Source organism: Filicampus tigris, chromosome 11 (genome assembly GCF_054856515.1).
Source record: "Filicampus tigris isolate MCC_2025a chromosome 11, RoL_Ftig_1.0, whole genome shotgun sequence".
NCBI lineage: Eukaryota > Metazoa > Chordata > Actinopteri > Syngnathiformes > Syngnathidae > Filicampus > Filicampus tigris.
Window position 1 is genome coordinate 23,129,427 of NC_141227.1, and position 13,739 is coordinate 23,143,165.

At 42.6% G+C, this 13,739-nt stretch overlaps 1 protein-coding gene across 1 annotated transcript in view; it reads right to left on the reverse strand.

Moving 5' to 3' along the window:
- lrpprc (leucine-rich pentatricopeptide repeat containing) overlaps positions 1 to 13,739 on the reverse strand; it is a 51,675-nt gene that overhangs the window by 30,462 nt on the left and 7,474 nt on the right. Inside the window, exons 12-22 of the mRNA XM_086045689.1 lie at positions 10,114 to 10,232; positions 8,984 to 9,074; positions 7,560 to 7,629; positions 5,294 to 5,321; positions 4,161 to 4,218; positions 3,338 to 3,444; positions 1,950 to 2,027; positions 1,541 to 1,612; positions 1,345 to 1,458; positions 427 to 557; positions 71 to 156 (exon numbers count right to left, since the gene is read on the reverse strand). Of these exons, the coding sequence (XP_085901815.1) occupies positions 71 to 156; positions 427 to 557; positions 1,345 to 1,458; positions 1,541 to 1,612; positions 1,950 to 2,027; positions 3,338 to 3,444; positions 4,161 to 4,218; positions 5,294 to 5,321; positions 7,560 to 7,629; positions 8,984 to 9,074; positions 10,114 to 10,232 (954 nt within the window). The remainder of the gene's footprint in view (positions 1 to 70; positions 157 to 426; positions 558 to 1,344; positions 1,459 to 1,540; positions 1,613 to 1,949; positions 2,028 to 3,337; positions 3,445 to 4,160; positions 4,219 to 5,293; positions 5,322 to 7,559; positions 7,630 to 8,983; positions 9,075 to 10,113; positions 10,233 to 13,739) is intronic.

Consider the following 13,739-nt stretch of genomic DNA (forward strand, 5'->3'; position numbering starts at 1 on the left):
TGCATGGATGTGGAAGTTGAGAGTAACCAAACGACTGGGGGATAAAAAAACTCACTCATGACAAGCTTACCTTCCACTTGGCCATTATTGGCGAGCACCTTGACAAGTGCAATATATTTCGCGCCATCAAGTCCCACTGATGAGTCCAGGCGACTCCTGGAGAGATAGAGAGAGACACTGTGAGATTAATGTATTCCACTCACGGTAATGCAACACATCCTATTGAAGTCGGATGCAGGGAGCAGGTGACGGCTGAAGGAAACGGGGCGAGCCTTTCCTGTGTTCGACGCAGTCAACAGAGCAGGCCGGACCTTGCATTAATGTCTCTCCTAATACCGATCACGTTCGACTTTAATAGCGTCCTACAGGTCGCAGTGCAATCTGTGTTTTTTGTGTGAATGTGTGCGTGTGTCGTGCGCCACGCACATTTCCCTCTTCAGGTTGAGCGCCTCTTCCGCATTGTTGTGGCGGCAGCACAGGTTGATGAGGAGGGCGTAGGCCCCGACGCTCATCTCGTTCTCGTGTTGCTGCTTCAGCTCGAGGGCGCGCTGCAGGTTCTGCAAAGAGGCAAAGGCGCTTAAGGGGAGAGGCCAAGCATTAAAAATACAGCAGAGCCTCGGAGCACAATGTAATGCATTTAGCATAATTAGTTATCTTGTAAGGCAAAAAAAAAAAAAAACGTATTCAAATTCTAATTAAAGGCCCTTTAAAAGGCAGAGGAGGCGTAGTTGGTAACTTAAGACAAAATGGAGCCCACAGCTCACTATAATGGCTGGAAACTGTGAGATTTCATCCAGCTAATCGGTGAAAAAAAAACTGTGATAGTGATGAAAAACATTTGTAATGACTATATAATCATGAGTATGTTATGAGGAGTGTATTTTCTTAATGGTGATTAAAATGTTTAAGAAGTTAATTGAATAAAAATGACTAGTAGTACAATCAAATTCTGCCTTTGATAAGTACCAGTGTATTTTTGATCAATACTTGGGGATTTTTTTTTGTCAATTTTATTTTTAAAACTACATGTCATGTTTTTCATCAAAATGTTATCCTGTATTTTTATATTCTTGTGTGCTTTGTAATACTTTCAATGAAATACAGTTATTCTTTCTTTAAATTATATCAAATATATAATTTGTATAACTTCAGCTTCATATTTTTAACTTAGTCAAGGCCACTGTGTCTCCTATTAATTTTTGTTCACATTTTGGACCATATTTCCATCTAAATGTTTCCATCCAACTGTTTAAGCTCTGAGGGTCAAACAAACATGCTTGGAGAGGCGGAGTTGTCAAGTTGCATGTCATAATTTCATCAAAAGGTGATATTAAAGCATTGTACCTCCTCAGCCGAGAGAGCCAGGAGGACTTGCTTCAGCATCGAAGCCAGAGGTTTGTTTTCAGCTTTTAGCTCGGCCAGCTTTGCCTCCAGAAATGGCGCTTTCCCCTCAAGTGCCTGACGGTAAGCAAATACAGTATAAAGGTCAACTCTACTCAAAAGCAGCTTAAAAAAAACATAACACTGTTGACCCACTTACATTCACGCGGGGCCCTGCTGACATTGTACCGTTGGACAATCGCTCATTTGAGTCCACCAACATGATCACATCCTGACACAAAAGCACACAAGGTAAATATGTACTGCCAGGTAATACTTATTTTTAGTCCTTATTGGGGACATATTGAAAGTAGAGTTCTTTAATTCTGTGTATACAAACAGATTGCTCACTGTTATGCCTTCACGTCCACCAAAAGGTAAGCAGAGCTGCACTGAATTTTGTTGGACGCCCAAATTCGTGTCAACAAACCACGTTAGCTTCTGATAGGCGGCACATGATTGCTCGGTAAATGTTTGTATTTATGCGCTGCATGCGCGACGTAGAGCAGCACATGAATTCACAAAAGTGTCATTCAGCGGCTTGGTGATGAAGTGCTGTACATTTGTACCTTGATGAGCTCTGGGACGTGGCAAGCCTCCAGAAGGTTTCTGATGCCTCTGTAGAAATTCAAAGAGATGATGATGTTCTGTAAAAGGAAAATCAACACAACTGATCATTTTAAAAGCACAACATGCGATGAACATGTTGACTTTGCACGCGTGTTCAAGGGGCAAAAGAGTTGAAGATTAATGAAGCCGCAAGTAAGAAGTGGCGGTTAAGTTCATTACCAGCCTTAATTTATCTCGGCCGCAGAGGGCCAATTAGAGGCTGTCACGCAGCTTGCATTTAAATTAAAGCATAAATGAGGACGGAAATTAAAAGGTGAATTTAAGTGCTCTTGGGACGGCCGGCAAAGAAGAAGAAAAAAAAACTAAAGTTGTAAAGTACGAAATTCTAATTAGACTGTACTTTGACGACTCCACGGCATCTTGAGACGCTTTTAAATCTGCAGATGTTGACGGTGTGGATTACTGTATGATTTATATCGGGATTGCAGACTGATCTGAATTGCTAACATGCAGTTTGGACGTGCGAAGCAGAGTACATGATCTAATCTGTAGTAACGCGTCTGGAAGTCTCAGTTTGGTGTTTGTACGAAGAGGGTAATCTGGGAGATTGATGACGTACTGGAAATAAAAGGAAAGTGAGTTTAAGGACTGGGAGGTTATGATTCATTGCACCTTAAGGTTGTATTGAAAAGAAGTGTATTTGGCTTTTCATTTGGAGTGTTTCCCTTCACATGTACATGTCGCTATGCTACAAAGTGACAGTTATACCGATTGTGTTTTTGTCAAATATTTGGGGATTTTATTTAATACTGTTATCAGATTTCTTGTATTTTTCAATACAAAGACGAAAATAAATGCATGTAAAAACGTCAGTAATGACTTGTTTCAGTAAAAAGGTGTCACATTTTAGTGAAACATATGCCAAGTTCAAGAGCAGTTTGTTTTTTGAACATTTAATAACATAATAAAAATAATAATTCCATGACTGTCTTTCCGAGTGGAATTCCCTGACATTTTTTCACAATGACATAAAGGAATTATCAAGTATCCGTACTCGATGTCCGTGAGTACTCAAATGTATTTGGCCTGAAAAAAGTGGTATCGGTGCATTGCAAATTTTTTGTCACTATTTTTTTTTTTTTTCAAATTTTGTAGCATTTTCTAATGTTAGGATTTCTTCCAATATTTATTGACATATTTTTGTGTATTATATTTTTTTATTGTGTGTCATTATATAATATTTTTTGTCTGATATTTTTGTATTTTTTGACTATATTTAGCCAAATTATTTCCGTATTTGTATCTAATACCCAAGTATTTTTTCAGAATATATATTTTTTCTAAAATGTTTATATTTTGTGTCTAATACGTGTGCGCAGGTGTGTACCTGCGCCTTCAGGTGGTTGAAGTAACTCCGCAGTTTGTCTTCTTGCGCTTGCACATCGCTCTCTGACATGCTGTCGATCAGATTGTATAGGAAGAAGGAGACCGTGTCTGGATGTGAAAACACACACACACACACACACAAACACGGTGAGTAGCAGTCTTGGGAATACATTTCATTTGCCACCACGTCAGTCAGCGCATCCATTCGTGTGTTTATACTTTGGTTTCCGGAGGTTGCTTTGGGGCCGCAGCGTGAGCGACTGCTGGCTGGCGCTGACAGCCGTGCTTAACTTCAACGCACGCGCATGTGAACACTCACGCGCGCGCGCGCAAACACACACGCAGAGCAAGGCTCGCACATGTCGTCTAACGGGATGTGACACAGATAACAATCTCCATCGCTCGCACCAGCACACACACCAGTTTCAGCACTGGGGGACTGGCCCACACACACATTGCCACAGAGCGACATTAACGCCTCACAAACACACGGCTTACCGCAGACATTTCACGCTCGTTACACACTACACACACACGCACACACACACGCACACACTTTTACGACTCAGCATTGTGTCAGCAGCCAGGCTCCGTTTCTGCCCATGGAGAACAAGGACATTTTTTCATTCTAACACACACACACCTGGACATAAACATACACAGGCTTCATGGCGAGAAGTGGCCCAGTCAGCAGTCTAGTGCCACTGAGACTGAAGGTTGACACACACACACACACACACACCGGCTATTTTTATGTCAGTTGAATTATAGCTGCAAACCAACAATGCTGTAAAGGTGAATGCTGAGATATGACAACAGTTTACCTGCTGGTTTGGCATTCGCTTTGCTGAAGCGTTCATCTTTATACAACAGCTCGGTGATCTGTGAGAAGAAATAAATAGCTGTTAGATCGCCATTGTTTGCAATGCGCCTAATCCAAAATTAAACTTTTATTTCTTTCAACGCTTATTATTCTGGCCAAAATTATGTATCTTTCTTTTTTTTTTTTTTTTTAACTAATGCCTTGTTTGGTGCAGTGTGCTGGGTCTGTATGACACAACTTGCCAGAACGGTTTTGTCTTATAACAGGAGAGTTAGATATACTTTGTAATTGCACGGCGGGCAAAAGCATCCAAGACCCGGTCTGAACCTAGCATAATAGCGCTAAAGCTATCAAATACACCTTAACGGAATTATGAGAAAATATTTGACATATAATGCTTCCCAAAGATAATACGCTTTGTAATCCGGTGCACTTTATGTATAAAAATTTAGGAAATAGACCCGCTGCTAATGCACCTAATAATCCGGCGTGCCTTATCGTCCGAAAAACGGTAGTTAAAAAGTTAAAAATGTACTGCGCTGGTTTAAAAAAATATGTTTTAACAGGTTGCATGCATAGCTACAAGCTTCTTTCTAATATGCTGTTTGTTTAGGATGTTTTACTGTATTTTATGTTAAAATATTGTCAATTGTATTCATATTCAATTGAGTGATTCTTTCGCATACCACTAGAGGGAGCCGCATATCACAAATGGTCGAGATACCACCCTTTCAGAATCACTGCTCGACACCATTTGTTGAGAGAACATAGCAAAAACAACAAAAGCGATGAAGTGCGCAGCTATCTCACCAACATTGTTTCAATTCACACCTTTTGTGTTTGCAAGTCGTCACATAATCATTTGCATGTTCTCTGTGGCGTGAATAATTCAAGGAAAAGACAGCAGATGGCCTTTGTCAAGTCGCATATTCTCACGACATGTTACTTCAGTTGAGGCAGGCGTTCTGTAAAGTCATCATCAGCTTTTGGAATCTTTCATTGTACCACCTCCACGATGATTAATTTTGTATCATCAATGATTTTTTCCCCCCCTTTAAATTCCCACTTCACTTTATGGGGCAGTTTGTGTATTTCCTCCACATCAGGTCAAAAACGGGGACATTGAGCTCTTACCTTCACCATACTCTCCATGTCATCAGACCTGCAGTAGGGGGCAGTAGAGGACAAGGCATCAGCTCCCATTCCACACATTCATATTGCAAACACACACCAGCGAGTTTACTTTTGTCTCAAAGAAACGTAAGATGTGACCTGAATTTACTGAAGAAATACCAATCAAATCACGGGTGTAGTTTTTTTTTTAATATCACAATAATGTCATCCTGAGAAAACTCAACTTAGCTGTGCTTTTTTTGCCACAAAATTGACAAATTATACCAAAAATAACTTCTCAAACTGCAATCATAATAAATGTTTTCATTTCACATTTGCAGACTTATCAATGTCCGATTGTGATAAACTAAAGTAACTAACTAACTGAGTTAGTTGAGTTAGTTATCCAGGATGAAGTGTCTTGGAATGGGACTTATGGACCAACTACAATTAAACTGCAATGTCGCGAGTGTTTTAATTGACTCCACTTATTGACTGCATGGCTCGCAAACCACGCAACAATGCAGCCACGTCGTCACATCACCATGGCGACAAAAAGTGACAAGTATGGCACAAAACACCACACGCGACGCGCAGACAAGACTTGACGCCCTCCAGCCCACAGGACAAGAGAGACGAGACGCCGGGACAAAAGCACGGCAAACCACAAAAGACACAAAGTCACACACACACGAGCTAAATGATGGCGTGTGACATCTCTGGTGCTGTCAGCGAGCCGGAGAGGAGAGAGGAGATGAAGAAAGGTCTTTAATGATTAAATTATCCCTTGACCTTGTCTTTGACAGGTCCCCGCATCACAATGGCGCGCACACACAAAAACACACACATGCACGTCCCATGTGACGGGCCCCAATTATGACCCTGTCAGGGAGGCTCAGGAAGCGCACGGGTGAGTGTGTGTGCGATTTAACGGAAGAAGAGGTGAGGAACATATTCAGAGGCCAAAATGGCTGAAAGTAAAAATAGAAAAATATATAGTACATAGTGATACATGCACATACAGTGGCGCCTTGACTTAATAGACAAAGAGTTACACAACTGACTCAGCAAAGCTGCAATAAGTCGCTTTTCGCAGAGACGAAGATTAAATGCCTGTGAGAATTGTGAACATTGTCTACATGTGTTACTGCACCGTTTGTGTTCAAATATCTGTTGCGTGCAACATTATAACGCTGCCGTATCGATGTTATTCATTAGCCCGTTAATGGTAGTTCTCATTATGTGTTAGCATGAAGCTAGCAGACTTGCCTAAGGCAACGTTATGTACTTGTTTTAAATACACAATGTGTAATCTCTTTTATGTTTGGTTTGACGGTAAACTTCAACTGGGAGTGTCAACATACAGGTTCACAGTCATTTCTGGAAGAATATATACTATATAGTGCAGTATACCATAATATATTATTGTATACTATACTATCATATAATACTGCCACACATGGCATCTTTCAATATCTTTTATCCATTATTAGCACATTTACATCCCCTTTACTAGCTGAAAATGAACTCGTTCAGTACCAGACGTTTTCAGACCCTCTGTGAAATGACATGAATATGTCATTGACATTGGAATAGAATGAGCTGAATTCAGCTCAACTATGTAAATTTTAGCTTTTTGGTTTTGTTTTGTTTGGGTCCTAGCGGACTTGTCAGCCCTTTGCTGTGACTCACCTCCAGCCTGGCTCAGGGAGGGCTGGAAGTAGGAAAGAGGGCAGGGGAGCACGGTTAGTGTGCAACTGTGTAGTGTTAAAACGCTAAATATTCATAAACACCGTGTTTCAAGTGAAGCCCGCGAGTCCGACTGGGGTCCCGAGGCTAACTCTAGGACTCTTTGCGTGCGTGCCCGAAAGAAACAGGGGGAGTCCACAAGGCTGGTTCAGGCTATTTGGGGGGGGGTTAGGGGGTAGGGCAGCGGTGGGCATCTGCTTATTTGCATATCTCCCACGGTGCTTTGGGGTGAGGGCCAGCGGATGAAGCCTCCATATGCATGAGGCAGCCGTGTGCGTTGGCTGCGTTTCTCCCTGCAGCTGCGCACACACACACACACGCGCATACCGTCCACGCACGCACACACACGTAGGCTCTGTAGATGGTGTGATAGGCAGCACATGTCGTATGCAAAACATACGCCGCTGTGACCTCCAATAGTGCTACGGGCCTCCCTAAAACACTAGTCCAGAGTGGCGTGGCAAAATATGGAAATGTGTAGGAACACACGCATGGGGGAGACAAACGGCCAATGCACACAACAGGTTAATTGACTCACTTTCTGAAGCCCTGGATGAGGCTGCTGCGGAAAATCCCAAGGTCCAGTGAGGGGTGGGAGGGGTCCGACACTGGAAAAGAGAGGAAAGGTGAGATGAATAAATGTATAAGGCTGCTTGTTTAATCTGCACTGTTGATTTGTCTCCAAATAGACAATGAACTCTCCTTTGATGCCTGCTGTTAAATCACAAAGGGATTCATTTGTATGCAATGAAATGTTTGGAACAGTAAAGAGAAAATACCATCACTCCATCCGTTTTGAATTTATCAAATTAAATGATTCATTTTTATTTTGAATTTTTGACTTGTCTTCTACTTTAATGAAACTCAAATTCTTGTTTTGAGTGTGCGGGCAGATGCATGTTGAGAACCTGCAAATTCTGCACAGGATAGCCAGCACTGAGATTGGAACACGAAACCTCAGAACTGTAAGGCAGACGTGCTAACCACAGGGACATTGTGCTGGCCAGGGGAAATACCAAACAATTCAAATTAGTACAGTTCAGAAAAATAACAGAAATTTGGGGGCAAATAGGACTCTAAAATCCTACAAAACTATTGAGTCAATGCATGACAACAAATTAAGTTTAGCTTTTTCTTTGGCTTTTCAGTGACCAAAGGATTGACCGGCTTCAAGAAGATAAAAAGTATTTTAAAGAAAAATAAGTGAGGTAACTTATCGTTAAATATATGCTCAATTGCTGTTTTTAATGGCTGTTCACCCTTTTTTTTTTTTACACTTGTAGGACTGCAACAATATTAAAAACCATAAAGTTAATAAATACTGGACACAGTTCGACCTTATAACTGATTATTATTTATGGACACAGTTCAACCCTATAACTGATTATTATTTAAAATTCCTTTATTTCCATTCTTCTTTTTTTTTTTTTTTTAATTGAAATAAAAACTAGACTGAAGTCTACCCACACCACGTCACTTGATAGTGGGACAATGAGTATCTGGAGGTAAAAATACAAGAAAAGGCGCTAAATCACTGGAATTATTGAATGAGATAATCTTCTTAAAATACATGCAAAGGGACACAAAGCTGACAGCAAATAATAAAATGAGCAAAGTAGACTAAAACCAGCTAAAAGACAAACACGGGAAGCATCATCCATTATTTAACCGGGCCCCCTTTACGCCACACTCCTCGGCCCGGTTGAGGCGCCTCTCATCCTTCGCTCTTTACATATTCACACACACTAATCTCTTAAAAGGTCTGATGAGCGCCAAAGAGTGTGTGTGTGTGTGTGCATGTGTGCACTGGGCCAATTAGCCCGCAGGCGTAGCAGCAATTTTTATAATGACGGGCGCTCAAGATGCAGGGCAAGCTTGTTTGGAATGTGTGGAAGAGTAAACGTGGCATATTGTGTGCCTAAGTGTGTGTGCCCGTGCATGTGTGTGTGTGTGTGTACCTACACGAGGTATAGAGCTGAGCCAAGTTGTTTGCAGCCATCAATCGAATCTCCAAAGTTATGAAACCCTGTGAATCCAGTGAAATACCTGCATCCTGAAAGATGGAAATACTACATTCAAAGGAGTATAAAAGTAAGTTCTACAGTGAAGGTGAAACTACAAGATACAGTATAGAGTGCATAAACATTTCATTACGCTACCCACAATCCTGAAACACATTTCAACTTACTGAAACATACTTTTTAAAGTATTCCTTAGTGCCAGTTCTCACTCGCTCGCTGTCAAGACAAGGGAGACTATCATATAATCATAATAATTTTTTTTTTTTTAAAGACTCGCAGTTCAACAATTTAAGAGGCATAGCGGGCTTGCTTCAAGCTCTTTGTCACTCAAGGTTGACGTTTACTCTAAATCTGATGCATAAAATGACAGACAAATTCAGACATTGTATATTTAAACGCTAGAACGTTCAACTAAATGATAGATTTTTGTGTAGTGAATGGCTGCTAGCTTAATGCTAGCATAAAATGTGAAGCGCCATAGATATTCTAATATAAATTAGCGTAGCTGTTACGATAAACAAAGTTCGAAGGGTTGCTTTAAAAATGTATTTGATACAGTTACCACAATATTACGGTAATGTAACTTGATTACTTTCAATTACTCCCAATTCCAAATACACAAAAAAAGACAAAAGAAATTAAATGCTGCTGAGCTTGACAACATTGTTTTTAAAACCTCTATACACCCAGTGCATGCAATAATGAGTATAGCGGAAAACTAAGGACAAAATGAGCCTTGGAAGGCAACCTTTGCAGTTAGCGGCAGTTCAGCGCATCCTTGCACATCTTTTCTCGACAACAAATATTTTTAAATGTGATGCGTCCTCTTCTTGCTGTTAATTACAGTAGAACAAAAGCTATGTGCTGCTTAGCATGTCGCAGCACGACGTGGTACTACAGTGAAGGTGCACAACTCTAAGTTCCAGCTTGCCAGTATATGTACTATAAAATCCCCCTCTACAAAAATGATCCCTTCAAATTTCTGATATAGTGGAGGCGTGAACAATGAACCGCGATATAGTGGGGTTCACTTTCTTTCCACACACACACCCGCGCACACACACACAGTACCTTGAGAGCCTGTCGAGCTGCCTCAATGCTGGGGAAGACAGGCTGGATGTAGCCGGATATGGTCTCGAGGTCCGGGGTGACGTCGAGCGCCTGCATGCCCTTCATCACCTCCACCACACCTTCAAAACACACACAAAAAAATCATAAATAAACTTTATTGACAAACAAATGAGGAACACTTTCGTTTGGCAGTTTACCACACTTTGCTGCGCACGCTCAAGTGCAAGCCTGCAGCTGTGGAAGCTGCAGGAAAGTGCAGCTAAGCAATGAACAGACACATATGGACAACGCTCTTCGCCCTCGAGTGAAAAACACACTTTTTTCCCCAAACTAAATGCTCATGGATGCCAACCGCTCCACAGTGGACTTGGGTGGAATACATAGACACGCACTTGGCCTGAAGTGGACTCTTGCAAGCGTTGCCCTGCTCTCCAGCAGAGCCCTGAGGTCCTGCCCCAGGGAAGTCAGGCCTAAACAGCCACATGCATATGGAACAGCCACACACACACACACCCAGATGCCCCAAAGTGTGTGTGTATGTCAACGCACGTATGAAGTAGGCAGCAACAGCAGCAGCACTTTGCATATGTCTGCGAGCGTGCCCGCGTGAGCTAAACCGAGTGCCCCAACACATTCCGTGTATACATACATTCACTTTAAGTGCAATTTTGCGCCGGAAATATCCCTCGCCGCATGTATATGACGGCATCCAGCACATACCACCCTCCCATGCGGCCTTCTGCAAACTACCTAAAAGTGCTTGAGTTGGCACACCTCAACATGCCGTGTGTATTTATGCTCCCCACTCAGGTTTCACAACACACACACACACACTGGTATCTGTAGCTCCGTTTCCGTATCCTCTCGGGACTTATGTGCTCACCTGGCAGTCTCACTCTTTAGCTGAATAATAGATGAGTCCCAGGCTTTTACACGCCATTAAAACCTGCGGCCGCCTTGGAGCAGGTACGGCTACCTGAGCCAGCTCTGTCCATTTATACCCCCTCGGTCCATATCGCTCATTCATCCGGCGCCCTCACTATCCATCTTCTTCTCTCTCACCCCACTTTTTCCAAGAAAAACAAGCAAACAAGCGATCTTCCTCCTTCTCAATGGACTATCCGTCCATTCAGCCGTCGGCTCGTCCATTCTTATCCCCCCCTCTAATCGCTTTTCCCGCTGCTTGTTTTATGAAAGAGAAGCATGTCCTGCTGAATAATCCATAATCAATTCCACTGCGGCAGGCAAACAGAAAACAAGTGAATGGAGACCTGGGGCGGTAGGATGAAAAGGTGCAAGTCTGCACACAAGCCATTGTGATGATAGGGAATTTAACAGAAGCGATTTGAAAACTCTGAAAATCACCCGAAGTGAGGCTACATTCAAACGTCAAAAGTCCTCCTTTAAAATATGCTTACGAAAGATTTAATTGGTTGTGTAATCCACTGCATCTGGGCAGATACTTGAGAGACCCAATGATTCATATACAAGATTAAAAAAAGAAAAAAGTACCCCACCACAATGTTTAGTGGCAATTTGTCAACTTGATAAATGGTGATTCAAATGTAAAGCTTCCATTTTCAGGACTGAACAACTAAATGAAAATACTTCCACAAACATCGGCGAAATGTTACCAAATTGAGTTTCAACAAGACCAGGAGTAACATAAAAAAATAAATAAATGATGATATGACTCCATGCAAAATATAGCGCAATATCATGTGCCGTCTCCATCTCATACAAGTGACACTCTCAGCTTTGGGCTTTTTTTTGTCTGAACAACTTTTCTTTTTGCGCAAGGTTTGGAAATGAGTCCGGAGGAGGAGGGAGATGAAGTGTGGTGAGGGGGTCCTCTCCAGGTCGGTTAGCGTGAAGGCTGACACAAATCCGGGCGAGAAGTATCAAAGTAGTGAGTTAAGGATGGCAGCGGTCACAAGATATCATCGTCAGCTTCATGTCTGCAGGTTAACTGTCAAAAGATGAGAAATGCGCGGCCAGCTCTGAGAGGAGCGGCGGAGTGGAGCCAACCGGTGGCTGTCGTCTCCGCCGCCGACCTTGGATGTGAGTACCTGTCACTTCTCCTCTTCTAACCTGTGCCAGCTCGCTATCTACCCCCTGCGCCCCATCTCTGTGGCTGCGACTTGATTTTGCAGTGAGGGAAAGACTGTCCGGAAAACAACTTTGAATCATTAATTACTAAGGATCAATTGGCAGCGCCATGAAACAGTGGTTAGCAATTCTGTCTGACAGTTCTAAGGTCCGGAGTTTGAATCCCTGATTTGACCTTCCTGCGTCCACCTTCTGTACCTATGCAAAAGTAAAAAAAAAAAAAAAACAGTACACACTCTGAAATGTACCCAAGTACAAAAATAAAAATGACTTTTTACCATCAATTATATACAATGCCCATTTTGATAACCTGGTACAACAAGAAAACTTCTGCGCGTAAATGTTTTCCTCTTTTAATCCTTAAACTTATAAACTTACTTTGTGCTAGTACTGAGAAGAAGTGGTGGGTCCACTTTACCTGATAGCAAAACGTGTTCTCTTAGCTTGGCTAACATGAGTCGAGTAACAGCGGATGCTAATCAACTAAAGATAATTGAAAATTACAACTTACTCTTGTGCTTTTTCAGATGAAACAAACTTTTTGAACACCAGAAGCTGTTGGTTTTTACGTTGGCACAGTAAACGCATACGGCCCAAATCATCTTTGTGGCCGACAACGTCAAAATAATATCTTAAATGTGAAGCCTTGGATGGGGAACGGCTTCTCCATATCTGTTGCCGTTCCCTGGTTCATATTTCACCTTGTCACTGCTGTCCCTGTTTTTTCCTCCCCCCGCTTTATCGGCCCCTAGATTTCAATCCATGAAGATCTCAACGGCGGATGACTTTGCCTCTCTATTTGTCTTATTAGTTGAAAAAAAGGAACAATCCTATTCTAAAAAGTAGAAAGCAGCAATATCCGCTTTCAAGTAGAGGGAGTAAAAGTAAAAAGTCGTCCGAAGAATAAATGCTCAAGTGCAGACAGCTGAGAAATGTGACTTGAGAAATTTAGAGGGACAGCCTAAGAGGGTTCAAGGTGAGGTCGCACGAGCAGGCAGGTGCAGTCCGCACAACACAAGAGCGGAATACCCCCCACCCTTTCCTCAGCAGTATCCTAAGCCCCCCCACCCCCTGCCCTTGTTCTACCGTGTCAGAAGTGATAAAAAGTGCGCCGCGTGGCGAGTGCTGACAAGCGATGACTAGCTGGCGGCAGGTGGGCAGTGCGGGCCGGCATATGCTTCCGCTAAATCCAGCAAATCCACACCTCATCAAAATGCACCCCCCACCCTGTCCTTTTGCGCTCCCCTCCCAATTCCGCAGCTCCGGACCGCTCTGCCCGCTAGTGACACCTGTGGACAAAAAGTGACACGGCGCTTAATATTTCATGGAGCGTGCACAGTGGGGCGCGTAATCCAAAGTGAATTCCCTCAGAGCGCTTGCATTTACATGAAATCAAGTCACTCTGCATCAGTCACATCACCTGCAAAGGCCCCCCACTCCCCCCCATCTCCGCCCGCTTCCTCTCTCTGTAAGGCCGCCCTCCCTCTCTGTCGACACACACACACACACACACACCT